At 40.8% G+C, this 22,891-nt stretch overlaps 1 protein-coding gene across 1 annotated transcript; it reads right to left on the bottom strand.

The window, feature by feature from the left end:
- Positions 1 to 3,493: 3,493 nt before the first annotated feature.
- LOC145415384 (protocadherin-11 Y-linked-like) lies at positions 3,494 to 4,221 on the bottom strand. Its single transcript, XM_080284668.1, has 2 exons — positions 4,115 to 4,221; positions 3,494 to 4,028 (listed from the first exon to the last, which is right to left on the bottom strand). The coding sequence occupies exons 1-2, from the start codon at positions 4,219 to 4,221 to the stop codon at positions 3,494 to 3,496; spliced, it is 642 nt and encodes a 213-aa protein (XP_080140794.1).
- Between the last annotated feature and the right edge of the window lie 18,670 nt (positions 4,222 to 22,891).

Below are 22,891 nucleotides of genomic sequence, written 5' to 3'. Positions count from 1 at the left end.
GTTACAGACAGCGACAAGAAAATACCAAAGAAGACACGCAGGTAAAACGGTGCATACAGTTAACCACTCCACTACGATCACTTTTGTCTTTATTTCATTCAAGCTACCTTCAACACAATTCGACTTATTAGAAGCCTCTCGTATTAATGGGTTCGGGATCATGGTACGTAACTTTTCACTCCTATTAAACTATTATTGGTATTTATTTCCACCGCAAGGCAATTTGGTTCAACTTATGGTACACTTCCCGTAATCTCCACCTCTCCATGCCTTCCCTCTTGCTACACGAGCATCTGATAGCACTCATGACTGGAATGTCACACAACCATATTGCAGAACTTCTGCCTATCGGAATTCTTTCATTCCCCGAATTGCATCTCTCTGGAACTCGCCTCCCCAGAGTTGTTTCCCTCCAAACTTTACCCTACAGTTGTTCAACTATAACTGTTACAGATATTTTATGAACAGAGGACACCAGTAATCTGGTGTATGGATTATTTTTTTTTTATTATTCATTTGTTTTGCCTTACTTTGTTCTGTTTTTTTTTTTTTTTTTAACAAATCAGAAGAATATGGCTTTTTCGAGTATAGTCTGTATTGTGTGTGTGTGTGTGTGTGTGTGTGTGTGTGTGTGTGTGTAGTAAACAGGAATTGACAAAAAATTGCCAGTCGAAGGTAAAGACATCCTCCGTCCTTAATTACAGATGTGTGAAAAATTTTACAGGTGTGTGGGATCGAATGTCACGCAAGAATGGAGTAAGTTCCTCATACTTACATGATGCCCAGAATTTATCTTTACAACACTGAAAAATTACAGGAGGTAATGGGTGAGGGAAACTGAATCGCAGTTTTATTGGCGACTTGTTCAGCACTGGATACGTACCCCGTCAGTCATGAATCAAGACACCTTACACACCTGCGAGTACATACGCGGTTCATGTGTGGTCCGTTTCTATATTAATCTATTTACAGTCTGAAGAGCTATCTTCGGGTGACTACGCTGAGTGACAATTCAAATGGTTTTCTGTAACCAGCGAAATCATTTACTGCGTCAGATGACAACAGTATAGCCAACAAGTGGATGCCTGGTAGTCGAGCAGGTTACGGCACCTCAACTGGATGCTGGGTGTCACAAAATGCCACTTAGGAACATGAAACTGCTCATTCTTGACTTAAATGTCTGTACAGGGTGGCCTAAAGTTTGTCTATGAACAGAGAGAGAGAGAGAGAGACAGACAGACAGACATTCAGACAGACAGACAGAGACAGAGACAGAGGCAGACAGTCAGACAGACAGAGACAGACAGACAGACAGACAGATAGATAGATAAACAGACACACAGACAGACAGATAGACGGAGAGACAGACAGACAAGTAAACAAAAAATTAAATTTATCCTGTTGAACTTCATATACGTGATCAAAGCGTTTTCTTGTTGCTAATAATCTTGTAAAAGCTTCCGTATGTTCCTTGTGGGTTCATTTGCTTAGCATTTCATTCCCCTGCGTCCCAAACTCGCCACACACACACACACACACACACACACACACACACACACACACTTCTCTTCCACCCGCTGCAAATTTTACAAACATGTATGCATGTATTCAATTGGAACTGCATCTGCATACTTTACATTTAATATTTCAAGTTGAAGCATGGGTTATCCTATGAAAACAAAAACATAAAATTAAGGCAGGAGTAATTTTAGATGTGGGTATTGCAACAGCGACACGTAGGTTAAAATATCAATATAATTAATGCATGTAAAATAATATTTAATACCTTCCATTTTTATGCATTTGATGAGAAGACAGTTTTGTGGTTCGGGGATTGCAGTGATAAAGATTCCTGAAATTTAGGCAGGCATAAGATTGCTTCTGTCCACTTTTACCTTCACATTTACGGCTACCAAACTATCCATCCATCCATCGATCATCCAAACCTTTTCTGTAGAAATGTAGGGGTCCGGGCTAAGCTACTCATTTTCTCCCCCCCCCACCACCACCACACGCACGCACGCACGCACGCACGCACGCACGCATGCACACACACACACACACACACACACACACACACACACACACACACACACACACACACACACACACACACACACAATGAAAACAAAGCAAAGAAAAAAATGTTACCAAACAAAAAACTATTTCTGATAATAATCCACTGCTGTGAGGATTTTATTATTTTTTTTTATTAACATTGCTTAACGTTTTCAGCAAGGAAGCGTCTTTTGCATTTCATTCTTGCTATAATTAGTAGTTTTGATTCAGTTCAGGAGGGACTTAACCAAACTGGAGGGCGTTTGATACCTTGATTAATCCTTTCATTACTAACGTGGTCTCCTAAGGTGACTAAAACCGTGTGCAGGTAGGAAGACTCAAATAACAAGATACGTCATTGGATTTAAGATGTTAACACCCTATATGAATTAGACCCCACAAGTAATCTGCGCAAAAGGAACTGTGGACAAAACTCTAAGTGCTGAAGAATATTTAACTCCTTCAAGACGATGATGCGTATCTAATTTTATTCTTGCTGTTTTGGGGCGATTTCCCGTAGCATCGTAGAACACCCTATTACCGATGGGTATAAAGCAAGAGTAAAGTGCAAAGAGCGTCATCGTAATACAGTTATGTAAAATATTTGTATATAGTCCATCATCATTCAGGAATCTATATGTTCTTATTCACTAATGGATATGACACTTTTGACATTGTCGTCAGGATTAAACTACTTAGTAAATCATACTGTCGCCAAATAAGATCAACGAAGGCTTAAGGCCAGCATCATTAAAACTGAGAGCACAAAAGTGTAGAGAAACCCCCAGTTTTTCAGGATAATTTCTGAAGCATGAGAAGATGGCCGAACTTGTCTGAACTTTCTTTACCGTTTATTACAACACACTGGAAAGTGGGATGAAGGATGATCACATCAAACAATTACGGGTGTTCGTTATGTATCTGTCAGAAACTAGAGGAATGTTTGCACCTGAATCATCCAATTGTAAACTTCTTCCATCTTTTGACATGCTTTTTAGTATATTACTGCTACCAATAGGTGATTTTAAGTTAAAGGACCTGCAGCAGCAAATCGGTTATTGGGGCTAAACTAAATCCCTGTAAGTCGAAAAGTCTGTCCTAAAATGAAGAAAATGAAAAATCCGTAACAAGACTGAAGGAACTAATGATAGGAACGTTACCTTTACAGTCGACAGCAAAGAGACCGAGCCCATTGCCTGCCGTGATGGTGTAGTGGAGACGGGCGGCGTCAGGGTCACGGGCGGTCAGGTTAGTAACAAGGGCGCCCGGTCTGAGGTTTTCTTTCACCCAAGCACGCACTATCCGCTCAGGGAATGTTGGAGGTCCTAGGTTCTCGTCCACATCATGAACTTGTATAAACAGTGATGCGAATGACTCTAGAGAGGGAGTACCACCATCTCTTGCACGAATCATCACACTGTAAGAATATATCATCTCAAAAATCAAGATCTCCAGCCAGGCGCACTACACCTGTTTCCTGGTCGATACGGAATGCATTATCGTGGCCACTGATAAGACTGTACGTGACCTGGCCTCCCACACCCATGTCCTGGTCAGTGGCCTGGAGGGTGGCCAAAATGGCACCTCTTGGTAGGTCCTCGGGTACATCTAATTTTAAGTTATTTGAGATACCAAAATCAAGGGGACAGTCATTAATGTCTATCACTGTGATCAGAACTCGGGCTAAAGAAGAGAAAGGATTTTCTGGGTCATTGTCCCAAGCTCTCACCCGAAGGTCGTATAGATCTCTGCGTTCACGGTCTAAGGATTTGGCCACATATATGATTCCTGTGTCACGATCAACTGTAAACTCCTCTACGTTAGTCACTAACTTGTACGTGACCTTAGCTTTCAGTCCTGAGTCTTTATCCACTGCAGTTACCTGAGCCACACTTGTTCCATTGTTGACATTTTCCAGCAAGTTCAGGTTGTAGATTGATTGGCTGAACACCAGTGCATTATCATTTAGCCTACATCAACAACTGAAACTGTAAAATTAGTGGAGACACTTCTGGGAGGTTGGCCGAGATCATACACAGAGAGATTTAAAAGATACTTTGACCTTCTTTCACGGTCCAGTTCAGCCACCACCTCAAGAACGCCAGACTCCAGGCCAATTTTGAACACCGAATCAACACTGCCTTTGGATAATGCATATACCATCCTGCCGTTGTAGCCTCGGTCGTGATCGATTGCTTACATGGTCAGTAGATGTGTTCCCACATCTCTAATTGTGGCCGGAAAATTCTTTGGTATTTCTGGTGCATGTGTGTTATAACCATACCGGAGGGGCAAGAGGGCATAATGTTCCTCTGCTGCGTTATTTTCTGCTGCTGCAGCTACTACTTCAGCAGCCTTGGACCCTATATTAGTTGAACGACACTCAACATGCGAATGCTGCTGCAAAGTTACTTCTCCTTCAGTGTACCTATTGACCACCATCACCGTCACGCTCGTAGCATCAGACACATGAGTCCCGTCACTGGCTGTCACTTTCAGAACATACACCTTCTGCCTGTCATTTTTCACTGCATCGCGTAATTCACAAGTGAGTCAAGTATACCCGTGGCACTGTCAACAGCCCAACATTCCTCCGTCATATCACTGTGTAGTTGGTGGGTAATGGATGTGCCGTTGTCAAGATCCACCGCAGTAAGAGTAATAACGCTGGTGCCGACAAGTGCGTTAATATCAACCCATCCCTTGCAGTTCACACCTTCGAACTGCGGTCTATTATCATTTACAACTCGAGTCTTCACCTTGATTGTAGTTTCAGTTTCTCTTTTAAACGGTGTGCCCCAGCCTGAAGCACGAACCTTGATACTATAGATGCGACGTTGCACTCCAAAGTCTAGCACTGAAGAAGTTCGGACTGTACCATCAAATTAGTCAATGACGAAGGGTACTTGATCAAGGTTGGCAATGCTGTAAGATATGAAGCCATTTTCGCCAGAGTCAGCGTCGGTCGCCACCATGCGGCTCATTTTCGTTTAGAGTCACCTCATTGTCGGGTGTGCAAAATTCCGGTGGGTTGTCATTTGTATCTAAAACCCGGATAATAACTTTAGCTGATGACTGTATTCTTTGGGCAGCTGTGGCCTGATCAATGGCAGCCACGGTGAGGCCGTAATATGCAGTAATCTCGTGGTCCAGCCAATCTTCAGTGGAAATGGTACCAGTGGCAGCATTCATGTTGAACTTGTGGTCCTCATTACCTGCCACCAGCCTGACTGCATTTGTCTGGTAAATCCTTCAGTACCTGAGGCAGCGACTCTCATAACAAGCGTGCTTGGTGGTGCTTCTTCATTAACTGCCTCTTCATATTGTTCTTGCACAAACAAGGGTGCCTGGCGGCTTAATCCTTTGGGTTTGATTAGGACACTTACGCTGGAGCTAAGTTGTGAAGTGCCACTGTCAACGGCGAGCAGAGTTAGGTTGTAGCCAATAGATGTTACTTCACGATCCACCATCTTTAAAACCATTAACTTGAATTCTCTAGGTTCAGAGCCTGGCAGTACAGAGAACAGCGAGTCAGTATCGCCTGCAATTATTCTCAAGTCCTTCACCAGACCATTATCACCCTTATCTGGATCGTCCACTGTGATGATGGCATATATATGAGTATGTGAGTGTCCTATCAAAGTGGGCAAAGGCTGAACGTTAATGTGTGGTGCGAGGTGGTTGACTTGAAGTACATTGACCTCTACACTAACCTGCGTTGCTCTGGTAGATCTTGTACTGTGTGTCTGCAGCCCTCGGTCCCTCGCCAACACTGTGACTTTGTGTACACGCTGATTAGTAAGGGAGAGAGGCCTTGTTACCGATAAGACACCGGTAGTGGGGTGAATGGCGAATAAGTTTGTTTCATGATTTTGCAGAAAGTAATAGACTTCCCCATTCTGGCCAGCATCTGCATCATGCGCTGTAACAGCAAGAAGTGGAGTGTGGAGACCAGCGTCCTCACCCACACTCATCTGGTAAGTCGTTGGATAAAACAGAGGTATATTATCATTGGTGTTCAGAACCTGCACTGTGATATTTCTGGTGGATGTTTCGGGGATGGAATCCAGGCGGGCATCTATTATCAACACGTAGTATGCTCGTCGCTCCCTGTTCAACACGTCACGCTGTCCTGTGCGAGTTTGTAGCAGCAGCACCACCAAACCCCCAACTTCTTCAGTCTCTGCCACGAAAAATCCATCAGTGTTGCCGTCAATGATCTGGTAAGTCAGCGTCGATCCATAAGGTAAATATGATACAGCCACGGCCAATAGCTCTGTCCCCAGCACGTAGGAGCGTTCTACCTAATTTTCGTATATACTAACATTATAGGATTCCTTCAGCATCCGAAAGGGCTTGAATTGTTGATCAGATGCGAGAGCCAACGGAAGGAGAGATGAAGCCAGGAGCACTGAGGGACGGAGGCGGTGGGAGAGATGCTGAAAGTCTCCCCAGGGCATCATGCCGCCCTCACCGTGTCATCTCACCACGCACATCACCTGCAACACAAAAACACTCATCTTAGTAATCGTAAACTCTCTCCTCACTCTATTTTTGCTTCATGTCTTATCATGTATGCAGCTCCTAAATCCTCTCCTAACACGTATACAATCGCCTCTTCTAATTACTCACTTTATTATTACACTGAGTTACAGGAATTTATAGTAATATTTTACGTATTTTATGTTTATTTTACAATGAACTACACAGTTATTTACAGAACAAAGAATGTCTAGCCAAACTGCACAGCAGCCTATAAAGCTGATTTGCCAGTTCTCTCAAATTACAGAACTAATCGTATGGGAAAAAGTTTGATACTTTAGAACCCATCTTTAAATTACAAGGACGGCTTGTATGGTTAACACTTTGCTCACTGTTTTGCTTCACCCTTACATTCAGGGCGTCTGTTTGATTTTATTTTTGTTACCTACAAACAGTTCTATCCAGCGAAAAGACTCTTAACTGAAGGGATTAGATATACCATTCATTAACCTCCTCACCAACAGACATTATTCCATGCAGAATTTAATCATCTATTTGTAGGAAGAATCGCTTCCTTTCCAAAATCACCAACATGCTTGCATGCGTCGGCCTTGGTCATATAATGCCGGGTCTCCAAGCTGCTTGATCTCTAGCATCCCCCTTATTTATTCCCTTAATCCTGAGATCACACTTTATGGTTTCGTTACCTTAGTTGTTGCTGTTGAGTAACCCTGATATGTCTAGCCGAGTAGACCCATCTACCGCAGGTAATCAACTTCCCATGCAGGGCCGTCCCATGCAGTGAACCGATGTTCCATTGCTGCAGACGGCGCCTTACCACAGTGAAGCGCTAGGTAGTGTGTGGAGGTTTGGTTTCCCGAAGGACGCCGCATTTGCGTTTTTCCACCTAGATAACGAGAGGCACCATGATAGGCCCAAGATCACCCTGCTACTTGGTTATATGGTTACCAACCAGCGCTGTAAATGGTTTACTGGGTTACATGAAACCATAATGTTTGTCATTATATTAGGTGTATAGCTACATGGAGTGGATAGAACACTAAGAAAATGACAGGGTGAATGGAAGAAATAGGAAGAGAGGATGGCAGACACAGAAAATATATTAAAGGTGAAGAAAGAAGTAGACGACAATACATCAGGTGAGTGGATAATTGTTGCTCCCCCATACCACCTCTCACTGTAGTCAATGGGTTGATCTGTTTATGTATGTTCTGTATTCTCCTTAGATCACAATTAGTCCGAATTATAATTTTAAAAAACTGTTGGTCTGTGTCTGAATTTGTAAAAGTAACTGCTATTACTGATGAATGGTTAAACAAATACTCCTAAATGAATATAGAGTCACATGCACACAGGCTAATAATTACAGGTAACTCAACAGTGAACACAGTCGAGATGTACGAGGCACAATTATAGATACGTGTTGTGGATGTTGCTTTTAATTTTCAATTCCACCTAGTAACTTAGTGGACACGAGGATCGTTGACGAAGTTGGAAACAACGACTGAGAGATTAAAAATTTTCATTTGCAGGATCTCAGAGAATGCCTCCTCTTCCTCCTCTTCCTTCTCCTCGTCATCGTCGCCGTCGTTATCATCGACTGCATCGTCAACATCAGTCCTACTTTCCACAATTACATGAGGAGAAAGAGAAAGAGAGAGGGGAAAAAAGGAAAATTATCTGCAGTCTAAATATATTAGGTCATATATCAATTCTTCCATAATTCAGGCCTTACCTTCCAAAATCTCGGCTTCATTTATTCGGAAGGAAATTATCCACATATCAGTGTGCCTCATAATATGTTTGGGACAGAGAGCATTCTGTCTTTTCCCAAGGAATAATAAGAGTTCAACACTCGCCTTGTTATAGTCACAAATACTTCATCCATCCACTGTTAATATTACCCAATAAATTGCTTTGATTCCTCAGGTTCCATATCTTGCCCAGTCACAAATTCACATGACATATACATTCACTTTCTCTTTGGCCTTCCATCTCTCCTCCTACCCTGAGACTCACTCATATCTACGTATCTCACCACCTGTTCACATTCAGTCTCTCTTTGACGCTCTTTTACCCTATGATCAATGGATTTCTTTCCTCCATATTTATCACAAATCTCTACTTATCTTGTCCTATCCTTCTTATGTAACCCACATACATTCCTCGAACTGTAATCTATTGTTCTCTCTTGATTACTGATATAGCATTTCAGACTTAGACTCATAAATTAATGTGGGCAATAAAACTCCATAATAAAATCCACTGGCAAACTCCGTAGTCAGAGATTCATTAAGTATTCAGGCATTCATAGTATAAGTCCCATTACTGCCTTAGGGCACACTACTGGCCACGTCCTTTACTTACTGTATAATATTTTTCCTGTCACTTTATGTCGCATATTTTCTCACCACTCATTGTCAGCGTCCATTCTCCAGTTCATAACACTGTATGTCTCTTTCTTTCTCAACAACTACGATTTTCTTGTCAATACATTTACTTTTCAGTCTCGCTGTTCACAAAGAATCAGAGAACTGAATCAGTTGTATAAATTTTTCCGAAGAGCAAGTAACTTATCGTAATAAAAAAACATCATGTTTGCAATACTCTCTCGTGTCATTCGTCACAAGATCCCACGTGTCTTTGTAACCCTGACCCCTCTCATGACCATTTCATCCATATTAAATTATAATTATAATATATATATATATATATATATATATATATATATATATATATATATATAAGTTTTATATAAAACTGAGCAAGGAGTTGAATATACAGCAGTCATTTAAAAGATGAGAGCAGTGAGTACTGTAGTCACGGCTGCCCAGTAAGTGAGGACATGAATGTGAATGAACATCACTATAGCTCCGTCAGGCCATCTCATGTAACATCAAAGCAAGGAAGTTGGAGCTCTTGCTTTAATGGCCAAAGTACTCAAAGTAATACTACTTAGCACTGAAAGATAGTTTATGCGGTTCAATTTCTGATTGGAGGATTCTTCTGAGTCTCTGCGCCTCAAATCTGTAACTGATGTTTAGTTTGGTCAATGAAAATTGGATTAATATCGATAAAATATAGAGCTTTGCAGAGCGCCATGAACACAGTCCTTTCACTTGTGCCATGGAGCCTGATCGAAACCTACAAAGTAACTTTAGAATACAATTAGTTGGCATTCCTAGATGTTAATGCGGAGAAAAAATCGTGTGTGTGTGTGTGTGTGTGTGTAACCAAGTTTCACTCACCAGAATGAATATAACATCGAACTCAAGAATTATATCGCAATGCAATGACCACCCAAACCTGCAGGTATCATAAACGGTCCGCATTCCGGACGTCGACCTCGTAATCGTCAGGTTTATGAATTCAAGAGATGCCATTTCACTGCTTTACGTATAACCGATAACTCCGAGTAACGGGGTAACGAGGGAGTAATCATCGACGGGGAACCAACACCATAATGTAAGTCACAGAATCCTCTCGTTTAAATGTTTCGATAAAAGTCTCTTCACCAGCCGTACTCTTCACCCACCACTTGACAATGGCTCAAGTATTTAAACATGTTCTAAATAATAATTTGGACATAACATAAAGAATACTGGAAAACTCTTTTTTCTAAACTTTAAAAAATTAGGATGATAAGAAAACTTCAAGGCTTCCACAAGAAAATTACAGTCTGCAATATGCTGTCGACTGTAATGAGATATTTATAAAACCGTCTCTGTTCCTTATATATATATATATATATATATATATATATATATATATATATGTATATATATATATATATATATTGTTACAGAACAGAGAAAGATAATGTACACTTTAAGTGAGAATACTAAAAATCACTACTGTCCCGTAAAGTTCCAGGTTCAAAACAAAGAGTTAGGTAAAATTACAAGTTAAAGTTTAATGCTCAAACTAACAACAAAACATTCAGGACTCATAAGGATAATGTAATGGCAAAAAACAGGTTAAATATATGGTTAACTGCAATGGCCTCTATTAACACAAAATTAGCATGAGTAAATTTATCTAAGTCAGCCCTGTTAAAATGAGATACCAGATAATACTCAGTGAATGCCAGATATATTATTACAGATACAAAATATTATTAATGATGGCTGACAATAAGAACCCTACACAAATTACAAAAACCTTACTAGGCCAAAGAGTTAACATTATGCTTCACAGTACAAGAAAAAATACAACAACAGTTATACTCAAATTACACACAGCTGCTAGATGGTTTGAGACTTCCTGAGCACTCACAATAATAATAACTGTACAGGGGAGGACAGAGATGTGAACAAAATGAGGAGCAGATCTAAGTGGCCATGATGCAGAGACTGAGCTCATTATATAGGGGCCGACAGAGCTTGATACAACTTGTAAGAAGGACGCGCAAATCAAGCCAGAGGGGACAAAGAGCTGACAATCCTGCTCTGAACAACAGAAAGGACGACTTACTCTACTATAACGGTAGAAGGGGGGACTGAGGCAGAACACGCTCGTGATCAAACATGCAGCATACTGTGCGTTAAAATTACACAAAGGATGATGAAATCATAGGCTATGTAACACCTCCCCACAAAGAAAAAGGAATTTACAAAGGAAATTTCTTATTACTCTAAAACAATCTGTCTAAAGTCTAGATAAGCAATCTGCAATAACATTTTCTTTCCCCTTGTCATGTTGTATGTCTAATGAATACTCCTGAAGAAGTAGACTCCATCTTGTCAATCTCTGATTTTTATCTTTAAACTTACTAAGGAATTTCAGTGGGTTAAGATCGGTATAAATGACTATGAGGTCAAAACCAGAACACAATTAAAATGAAAAATGCTGTAAACCCAAAATCAAGGCCAAAAGCTCTTTCTCAATAGTTGAGTAGTTCTTTTGAGGTGGAGTGAACTTCTTACTGTAATAAGATACAGGATGTTCAATACCCTGATCATCCTCTTGCAGCAAAACAGCCCCAGCTCCTGAATCACTTGCATCAACAGCCATCTTAAAAGGCTTAGCAAAAATTGGAGTACCGAGCACTGGCTGACTTAATAGGATAGCTTTAAGTTTGTTGAAAGAGGCTTCACAGTTATCGGTCCAGACAAATTTAACTCCCTTTTTCAGTAGGTCTGTAAGTGGTGATACAAGAATTGAAAAGTTAAGAACAAATCTCCGGTAATAACCTACCATTCCCAAAAATCTTTGTAGCTCTTTCCTACTTTTAGGTCTGGGAAGATCGCTTATAACCTGAACCTTAGCTCCTGGTGGTGCAACATGTCCATCACCAATTACATACCCAAGGTACTGAACTTTAGCTTGACCAAACTCACACTTTGATAAATTAGCTACAAGATTAGCATGAACCAAACGCTCAAGAAATTTACTGACATGGCATAGGTGATCTTTCCAGTTGTCACTGAAGATTAATACATCATCAATATAAACAACACATCCTGCCAAACCCTCTGTTACAACATTCATGAGCTTCTGAAATGTGGTTGGTGCATTCTTCATACCATATGGCATTACAGAACATGCAAAAGTCTTTCCTAGTGTTACAAAAAATGAGATCTCCCTAGCACGTTCAGTCATAGGTACTTGCCAGTATCCCTTTAACAAATCAAACTTACTTATGTACCTAGCCTTTCCGATCTTGTCTATGCAATCTTCCACGCGAGGGAGAGGGTAAGTGTCTGTTTTGGTTATCTGATTAACACGTCTGTAGTCGATGCAAAGCCACTGTGACCCACCTGGCTTAGGGACTAGAGTGACAGGAGAACTCCACTCGCTCTGACAGGGCTCAATCATCTTGTGGTCCAACAGGTAGCCAAGCTCCTTCTGGATGAGAGGAACTTTCACTGGGTTCACACGGTAAGGAGGCAATTTAATTGGCTTTGCGTCTCCAACATCGACATCATGCATCAACACAGTGGTTCTTCGTGGAGTGGCACGGAACACTTGCGGGTACTCCTGCAGTAATGCCGAAAACTCCTGCCTTTCCTCGGGAGGTAGATGAGAAAGCTTAGTCTGGAGATCATTCATGATATCAGGATTCTTCCCCAAACTATCACTCAGGCTCATACTGCATGGGAGAGCTTCACTTGCAGACTCAGGTGGAACAGCTACAGTGCAGACTGGGTTATTTTCGTCCCGCCTGTGATATAACTTTAGCATGTTGATGTGATAAAGTTGCTTGTTCTTTCTACGATCTGGTGTGGCGATGACATAGTTGACATCACTGAGTTTCTTCTCCACGAAATAAGGACCACTAAACTTGGCTTGAAGAGGTTGCCCATGAACCGGTAGCAGAATCAAAACCTGATCTCCTGGCTGAAAGTGACGTAACCTGGACTTCTTATCAGACCAAGTCTTCATCTTCTCCTGAGCAGCTCCTAAATTCTCTCTCGCCAGCTTTAAAGCAGTGGACAGCCGTTCTTTGAACTTCATCACATACTCCAGCAGGTTGACGTCATCTTCCTCCGACAGCCAGCATTCCTTGAGTAACTTAAGGGGTCCTCTTACTTCATGGCCGAACAGTAGTTCAAAAGGTGAGAAGCCCAGTGATTCATTTGGAGATTCTCTTGCAGCAAACACAACGAAGGGAAGACCTTTATCCCAGTCTTTCTGATGTTCCAAACAGTATTTCTTGAGCATCGATTTGAGTGTTTGATGATATCTTTCCAACGCTCCTTGGGTCTGGGGATGGTAAGCTGAAGACGTGATCTGGGAGATGCCCAACTCTTTCAGAGACTGCTTGAAAACATTTGACATGAAATTACTTCCCCGGTCTGACTGTACCTCCTTGGGTAGAGCAAACTTTGTGAAGAACCCTAGCATTTCCTTAACCACGTTCTTTGCTGAGATATTTCTAAGTGGAATGGCTTCAGGATAACGAGTAGCCATATCAATCAGGGTCAACACATAAGAAAATCCTGAAGAAGTCTTAGGAAGAGGGCCCACAATATCCACCAACACAAGGGTGAATGGCGCCTCAAAAGGAGGAATGGGAACTAGAGGTGCAACCTTTTCGGTCTGATTACACTTCCCCACAACTTGACAGGTGTGACAAGACTTACAATACCAGGAAACATCCCTGAAGACACCCGGCCAGTAGAAGAGTTTCAAAATGCGTGCCACAGTCTTCCTCACTCCAAGGTGTCCTGCCAAACTGGAATCATGGGCCACTCTAATGATATCCTGTCCTACAAACACGAGGGATGACAACTTGATGTACAACCTCCCACTCACAGTCGGCTGATGCTGTTGGGGGTCTCCACTTCCTCGTAAGCACTCCTGACTTTATATAATAACAAGTAGAAGCACCAGCTGACTCTTCCTCACTGCAAGCAGAGTTAGCTAGACCTTTCAACTCAGGGTCAGCAACCTGCAGCTCAATCAACTTTTGACGAGGCAAATTATCAACACTACGGGGTACTGCCTCATCTGGTGAGTGGTCCAAATTAGCAAGAAAAGTGTCAGCTAGGATAACATCATCATCATCATTATCCTCTAAGTCACCAGTAACTTTAGACTTAGCCCTAGTGACAGCACATGCAGGGAACACATCAGGGACATCACAATCCCGGGTCGCAGCCACTGGCTCACTAGACAACTGAGGAGCTGGACACACTTGACTTCCACCAATATCATTTCCAAGTAAGAAAGTTACACCTGACATTGGGAGTGTCTCAACCAACCCAACCATAACAGAACCATTAACAAAACCAGACTCTAAATTCACTCTGCACAGAGGGACAGAGAAGTAATTATTCCCTACACCTTGTAAGATTACAGTTTCATCAGAGGAATTAACATTAGAGCCTAGAACACTGGTCAGCATAAGGGATTGGCAAGCACCTGTATCACGATATATTTTAACTGATTTCCTGTCATTACTGTCCAGAGGACTGACAAAACCATCAGACAGGAAATTAGCACATGAACTCTTGAGAGTGTCACCCACGTTACTGCTCAAAAGAGGAGCTCCATCATGAGAATATAATTTACCCCTCAAAGCAGGTTCAGTTAACTCAGTTAAAGAATTCTGGGAACTCTCAAGGGTGGACACTAGACCAACTGACTGAATATTTAAAGACTCCTTTTTGTTCACATCACGCTGTCTCCTGAAACATTTCTCCGTAGTATGACCAAGCTTACTACAATAAGTACATTTACTTTTCTGAAATCTAGAGGTGAAGCTGGTATTTACTTCCTGAGAAACATCATCTTTATTCTCTTTCCTGTTACCTGTACTCTGAGTAGAGGCAACGTACTTAATCTCAGCTTTCCCTTTTTCTTTAGAATATCTCTTGTGAGTGAGAACATATTCATCAGCTAAAACTGCAGCATCAGATAAATTATCTATTCTTTTCTCATCAAGATATAGGCTTACATCTTTATAAATACACCTCTTGAAGTCCTCCAGCAAAATCATCTGCTTAAATGCTCTAACAGATCTTGTTTGATTTTTGCATCCTCAACATGGGATTGCTTATCTTGCTTGTAAGTTGTCCTAAATTTTACTCTATAGGCTTCAGGAACAAGCTCATAGGCCTTAAGAATCAAGCTCTTAACTACATCATAATTATCACATTGATCCTGAGGCAAAGATGCATAAGTTACTTGAGCTTTACCGGTGAGAACAGTTTGAAGGAGTACTGGCCAATACTTTTTGGGCCAATTAAAACCTGTAGCTACCCTCTCAAACAACTGAAAATACTTTGTTAAATCAGATTCATTAAAAGGAGGGACAAGTTTAACATTTTTAGCCACATCAAAATCATCAGAGCTAGATGATCCAGTTCCACCTTGTTTCATGCGATACTCATGGTCTGCCTGAATCCTAGCAAGTTCAATTTGTGCCTGAGCCTGTACCTGTGCCTCTTGAATACGAGCATTTGCCTGAAATTCAGCCTCCTGAATACGAGCCTGAGACTCCGCCTCCTTAGCCTGAGACTCAGCCTCCTTAGCACGTGCTTGAAATTCAGCCTCCTTAACACGAGTCTCCTGCAGGGCTAGTTGTAACTTAGCTAATTCAATCTGCGTTTGCTCATTTGGAGGAGTTACATTAAACAAGCTTTTATTAATCATGCCAACAATTTGATCTTTAGAATGATGAGAGTGAACTGCAATTCCCGATTGTTGAGCAACAAGCTTAAGTTCATTCTTTGTTCTGTTTTCTACATCACACACTGTTTGCACATTTGACAAAAAATCTTTGGCTTCATCAAGCGTAGTAATAGTAGACATCATGAATAAATCACAGTCACAAAATATCAAGCAATATCCTTATGATAATATCCTGAATATCCTGATAAGAGGTCGCCAAATTTATGTTACGGAACAGAGAAAGATAATGTACACTTTAAGTGAGAATACTAAAAATCACTACTGTCCCGTAAAGTTCCAGGTTCAAAACAAAGAGTTAGGTAAATTTACAAGTTAAAGTTTAATGCTCAAACTAACAACAAAACATTCAGGACTCATAAGGATAATGTAATGGCAAAAAACAGGTTAAATATATGGTTAACTGCAATAGCCTCTATTAACACAAAATTAGCATGAGTAAATTTATCTAAGTCAGCCCTGTTAAAATGAGATACCAGATAATACTCAGTGAATGCCAGATATATTATTACAGATACAAAATGTTATTAATGATGGCTGACAATAAGAACCCTATACAAATTATAAAAACCTTACTAAGCCAAAGAGTTAACATTATGCTACACAGTACGAGAAAAAATGCAACAACAGTTATACCCAAATTACACACAGCTGCTAGATGGTTGGAGACTTCCTGAGCACTCACAATAATAATAGCTGTACAGGGGAGGACAGAGATGTGAACAAAATGAGGAGCAGATCTAAGTGGCCATGATGCAGAGACTGAGCTCATTATATAGGGGCCAGCAGAGCTTGATACAACTTGTAAGAAGGACGCGCAAATCAAGCCAGAGGGGACAAGGAGCTGACAATCCTGCTCTGAACAACAGAAAGGACGACTTACTCTACTATAACGGTAGAAGGGGGGACTTAGGCAGAACACGCTCGTGATCAAACATGCAGCATACTGTGCGTTAAAATTACACAAAGGATGATGAAATCATAGGCTATGTAACAAAATATATATATATATATATATATATATATATATATATATATATATATATATATATATATATAAATATATATATATATATATCGATGTCTCTCCATCTGTTCCTTTTGTCTCATCCATTCGTTTGTTTTTCTTCCCGTATATTTTCCCTCATTAGTTCCCAGTCTTTTCCTCATCAGAAAAAATACCTTCAGAAGAGTATATTCATTTTTCTTCTAAGAACTTTTTTTTTCCCTTTCTTCTTCTTCTCCTCCTCATTAATCTGTTTTACCATTTCTACTTGGTGGCGTATATTTTACTTTCTTCATAACACTTTCAGACGATTTTTAAAGCTCATTCGAAATCCAAGACACAGTTACAGCCTTAATAAAAACCTATTACTATTAGAACTAAAGAAAATCGTTGCATAAAATAACCTGGAGGTGGACTGAATAAAATACAAAATCATCAACGAGGTGAAGGGGTAGAATAGACCTTGCTCTCACCATTTTCCTTCCTTTCATTCTGTTTTCCTTCCCTGGATCCTCTCCATCCGTTTCTCCTTTTTCACTTCCACTAACCATTTTCTTCCACATGCCACTTGTTGCTGCATTCCTACCAGCTGACACTCCTGCAATAACACACACTCTTCCTTCCACACCAAAGTCCCTCTGTATGCTTTCACACGTTTTCCTTTGCCGTCTGTTCCAAGTTCATTGACTCAGATTTTTCCCTGCACACACACACACACACACACACACACACACACACACACACACACACACACACACACTTTCACAAACATAAAGGGTACAGCTTTTGTGGATGCTCAACTTTAAGTGTTAATGTGATGTTTTTAATTAATTCAGCAAGTTTCGAAATATCATCAATGTTGAATAAGTGAACGCCAGATTATATATATATATATATATATATATATATATATATATATATATATATATATATATATACACACACGTGTCAATAATATCTTCCGAGTTAGTTATCGCTCGCTTTTAGCAAGGCGAGGCGATATAGCTGTCGTCGGTGTGTGTGTGTGTGTGTGTGTGTGTGTTTTTCCGATATATCTCGAAAAGTTGTGGGCGAATTTCACCAAACCTTTAGGAAATGGCAACTATGTGCATGTGCAGAAGCCTATTACTTTTGAAAAGGATTTGGTCAAAGACTACCAATTGCAGCCGCCATATAGTTTGTTAATATGGTTTAGCTTTTGTGAAACGCGGTAACTGAATTGTCTTCAAGTATGGTTTGCAGGTGGCTTGTACCTTAGCCAACCACTGTTTTGGCGGGCGATTAGCATTCGATCCCCGAATGCTTTTGTTTCATTTTTCCTGCATTTCTTGTACTATTTTTCCAAAAAGAGTTTCTGTGAATTATTACCAAGCCCATGTTCGTATATATGTACTAAATCTTAAACACTTATATATCTTCCCTAATTCTGGGTGTACTGTGTGTCAAATCCTCTACACAAGGTTCGCATAAATACATGGATATTAATACCAAGTTACATCTTTCAACAGCATACTAAACTGAGTCGAATAAAGGTCAACTCTTAACTTCTTATCATCGACAAAGGGAAAATGGGAACTTATTGGAAGAAAGCTTAGTCGATGAAAGAAGCTTTGGAAAAGCTCGCTACCGCACATTGGTCAAAGTAAGCGTATCAGGAGAGAGAGAGAGAGAGAGAGAGAGAGAGAGAGAGAGAGAGAGAGAGAGAGAGAGAATGACGGATGGAGGCAATAACTCTGAAGGGCTGAGAGGGAAAAAAAGGAAAAAGAAAGAAAACAAAAAGGCTAACCAACAAATTATGTAAGAGAAAACTGGGAGAGGTCTTTAGTCTCGAAGCAAACTTACAGGCTGAGATGAAGATTCTCTCTCTCTCACTCTCTCTCTCTCTCTCTCTCTCTCTCTCTCTCTCTCTCTCTCTCTCTCTCTCGACGTTGACTTTAGCTACTGCATTGTACATTTTGTGATTAGAACTCATGGCTATAGCAGTAAGAGCCTGAGGAAGTGTCTGACAAATAATCCTTTCATGATGGGGGCAACTCTATGTCAGCTAAAACCCTGCGATTTTATTCAGCTAAGAGGGAGTTACAGAATGCTGAGAGTGTTAATACTTGTACCACAAACCCTCTCACACTGGGGACAATACGATTTTTTTTTCCTGCTGACGCCGACGATTTTAGTTGAGTCATATGAGCCTCAAAATATTAAGTGGTATTAGTTGATTGTTAGGAATATTGGCCATGTACTGGGTGGCCCGTACATACCGCTCCACTTCCGCTGCACCAGGCGATATCTCGTGTGCTGTGGGGACGGCTCAGTCTGTGTTATTCGTATCCACCCTGCACCATTTCCCACTGCTGCTGCCACAACCACGCCCACACTGAGCCGTCCCCGCATCACATGAGACACAGCCAGTGAGTGTCTAATGCAGCCCTATTTAATGACCACCCTGTATTAGGGACGTACTAGGCTCTTCCGTGCGATTTTACTTACTGTTATTTCCATCTATTGTTTAGTTTAGTGAACAAATAGTACTGAACCCTTACTTATGTCCCTGACCGCCATGGACGAGGTTTAACAAAGTCGAACTAATTCTTGCACAATAATTCTTCAGCTTCTTTTCTTTTCTTTTTCCTTTTCTTTCATCTTTTTTTTTTTTTTTTTACTCAGCTCGTTGCTTTACAGCCTTATTTCTGTACCATGTCATGTCACATGACCTGTGGCCCCTCCCAAGAGGCGGTATCATTAGCAGAACAGTGTTGCTAATTTAAACGCTACCAGATGGCTACTGACTATCCCTGGAATAATTGTAGTTTCCATCTTAGTAAGTTTGGGTTATTACAAGGGTAATCAACACAGTATCCTCGCTCAATAGCCTTACTGCATCTGTTTCTAATGAAAAGTCATAGTACGTACGTACCGGTATATCGCAAAATTATTTTCACGAAGTTCAGTGTCCTAAACCGACTCCAAGCTTTCTTTAACCTAACATAGTTGATAACGTTCTGCAGAAGCCTTATTCTCCCCTGTGCAAAATACAGTTCTTATGTGTGACAGACTTACCACAAACAGGTTTACGGAATAGGATGGAGTCAATGGATAATTATTTCATTATCTCCCTCCCCCTCCCCCTCCTTACTGACTTCCTTTAGTCTCTCTTACCACAGTGTTGGTTCTCTCACTTGTGTCATTAGCATCATCACTGCCCTTCTCAACTTTCTGCTTGCAAAATGCATCCCATTACGGACGCCACGTAGTTCCGGTCTAGCTACACATCCCAATATCTTCGTGTCCCTCTTTAATGCAAGAATTAACCAGCACTCTCAGCCTATTATGTATATAATTGCTAAACTTTGGCGCTGATATGCTTTTTTTTTTTTTTTTTTCCGTGGACTGTGGTCTCCAGCTGTTTAACCGTTTCTCATCAATGACGTACTTTATTGTTTTATTGTTGCTACCCTAGAATGATTATATTTAGCAGAGGAGAAACTTTTCACACAGGAAGCTTGTGGTATCCATCAACTCGTTCAGTGTAAGACCTCTACCTATAGATGAATAAAATCAGTTAGAAATAGTAAGAAAGTAAATAATTCGGTTTGAAGGGGATTTATGAATTCTCTAGGCATGTCAAAATGAAGGGTTAGTTATGCTGTTCATTTATTCAACGTTATTTGGAAAGGGATTATTTGTTATCTTTTTTTCTCACCTACTTTATGTTAAAAAATCGATTTCTGTAACTAGCACGCTAAAATTTTACGTGTATTCTTTATGTACTCTATTTTTGTGTACAAATCCGGAAAATATTGTCGCTCTACTGTTTATCTGAACAACTGTGGAATTGTAACACAATATTCTAATATATATATATATATATATATATATATATATATATATATATATATATATATATATATATATATATATATATATATATATATATATATATGACTCCACAGCTCGCAACACTGGTTTTAAAAAATCATTGCTTGGTATCTGGTTATTTACCGTAATGAAGTGAATTAATATTTACATAAATTATGCAACTCTACATCACATACACAGTGCAGTCGGGGATAAAATTTCGTCTACTATTTCACTTGTTCTACTACCCACTTTCCTCTGTTGGCAAAGAGAGGCTTGGTGTGATCTTTGCCCATTTTTATTTTTTTATGATAGAACAGAGGAAGGAAAGGCAAATGAACAAAAAAATAACAATCCATACACCAGAGTATAGGTATATCTCATTCATTAAAAATCTTCAACAGTTGGACTTGAACAGCCGTAGGATGAAGTTTGGAGCGAAACCACTCTGGGGAAGCGAGGTCCAAAGAGATGCAGTTTAGTGAATAAAAGATTTCTGAGATGCAGATGTTCTGCAATATGGCATTGTGACGGTCCAGTCAAGAGCTTTACCAGATGCCCCTGTAGCGCGGGGGAAGGCATGGATAGGTGGCGCAATGGATGGAACTTCTGAGCATTTGCCATACATGTATGTGTAAAATAATGAAAGGGAGGCAACGTTTCTTCGTACTTGTAGGGGAAGTAGTTCATTTGTAATAGTAGGGTTATTAACAATTCTAGCAGCTTTGTTGATTATTCTTTTTGACAAGATACGTCAGGGAGGAGAGTGACGAACGTGCTCTATGGGAGGTACTCTCGCGAAGTTAGGAAGCTCATTAACACCTCATCCTTACCAGTCTACGTGTGATACTGCACCGTTGCTATATTCTTGTGTGTTACTCATGCAATCGATGTCGACATTAAACAGATACCTGAAGGGAAAAAAGGATGTTAATGGGTAGTTTGAAAAGTAAATCGTTCAGGATGAGGTGCTTGGGAGTCTTCTAATCCAAGAACAAAACGGACTTAAGTTATTTATCCTTGAATTTACGTAACACAAAGGAAAAGGGGTCAAAAAAAGCTTTTAAACACACATGAACACAGCCCAACGTACTGTATGTCTACAGTAGGAGTGATGGTGAAGCTCGCGTGTCCACCAGGGGCGCAAATTGTAATCACTGGTTATATTCCTACCCCTCACGCCGACCCTTCCACCTCCACCATACTCTGCTGCCCGCGTTTCCCTACCCCCCACCTCATACCCCCTACCTCCACCACATCCTTCCCTGCCCACGCTACCCTACCCCCACGTCCACCACGACTTTCCCTCCCCATGCTTCCCTACCCCACCTCATACCCCTACCTCCACCACATCCTTCCCTGCCCACGCTACCGTACCTCCCAGCTAATACCCCCTACCTCCACCACATCCTTCCCTGCCCACGCTGCCCTACCCCCATATCCACCACAACTTTCCCTGCCCATTCTTCCTTATCCCACCTCATACCCCCTACCTCCACCACACCCAGCCCTAGCCATGCTGCCCTACCCCCACCTCATAGCCCTTACCTCCACCATACCCAGTCCTAACCACACTAACCTACCCCCACCCCATAACCCTGGCTCCCACCACGTCCTTCCCTAACCACTCTACCCTATCCCTAACCCCAACCCTCGCACCTCCACCACACTCTCCTGGCCACGGTACTTATTTGGAGCCGGCCGTGCATTGGTTAGCACATCCATTTCGATACCGAAAGAACCCGAGCTTGGTTCACGGGCTGGCCACTTTGACTATTTCTCCCTTCACTCTGTTCTCTAGGCTGTATAATTAGGGATCTGGATGTTACAAAGATTATTACCAAAAGTAGGCACCTTTTCTGTATCGTTACAGTAGTGTTTCTTGTGCTACATTGTAGCCTATTTTGTACTTTTATTTGGATTTATATTTAGAATTCCCTTTTCTTCTGTAGGGATTACAGGGAATCTTCATTGTTTCGACACGACGATGTCTTCTTCCAACGAAAACATTGTCTCCAGCATCGAGTTACGTCATCTTTTCATCTAATCCTTTCATTCCGATTACATATTTCATATTTTAATCTTGCTCTATGCAAATTATTTCATTCTCCTTAAATTGCGTTTTTCGAACTTGAGGGGTTAGATTCAGCATCCAAAAACCTCTTCAGTGCATGAGGCTTACCAGAAAAAAATCCAGAACAGGCAAGAATTGCATAGAAAAATACGGCCTCGGTCTTTGGGATGAAAGAGTGAAAGATCCTAATTATGAATATATTTATAAGAAGCTCTTTACATAATTACATACTTGTGTCATACTTATGAGCTGGGTAAGAT

The sequence above is a fragment of the Coenobita brevimanus genome, chromosome 102, assembly GCF_032717465.1.
Source record: "Coenobita brevimanus isolate Jiangsu-jjx chromosome 102, ASM3271746v2, whole genome shotgun sequence".
Lineage (NCBI taxonomy): Eukaryota > Metazoa > Arthropoda > Malacostraca > Decapoda > Coenobitidae > Coenobita > Coenobita brevimanus.
This window is presented reverse-complemented; position numbering and strand designations above follow the sequence as displayed.

Coding starts and splice junctions, on each gene's coding strand:
- LOC145415384 (XM_080284668.1), bottom strand. CDS start 4,221: ATGGTATATGCATTATCCAAAGGCAGTGTTGATTCGGTGTTCAAAATT. Junction 4,029..4,114: donor GACCGTGAAAGAAGGTCAAA/GTATCTTTTAAA, acceptor TTGTTGATGTAG/GCTAAATGATAATGCACTGG.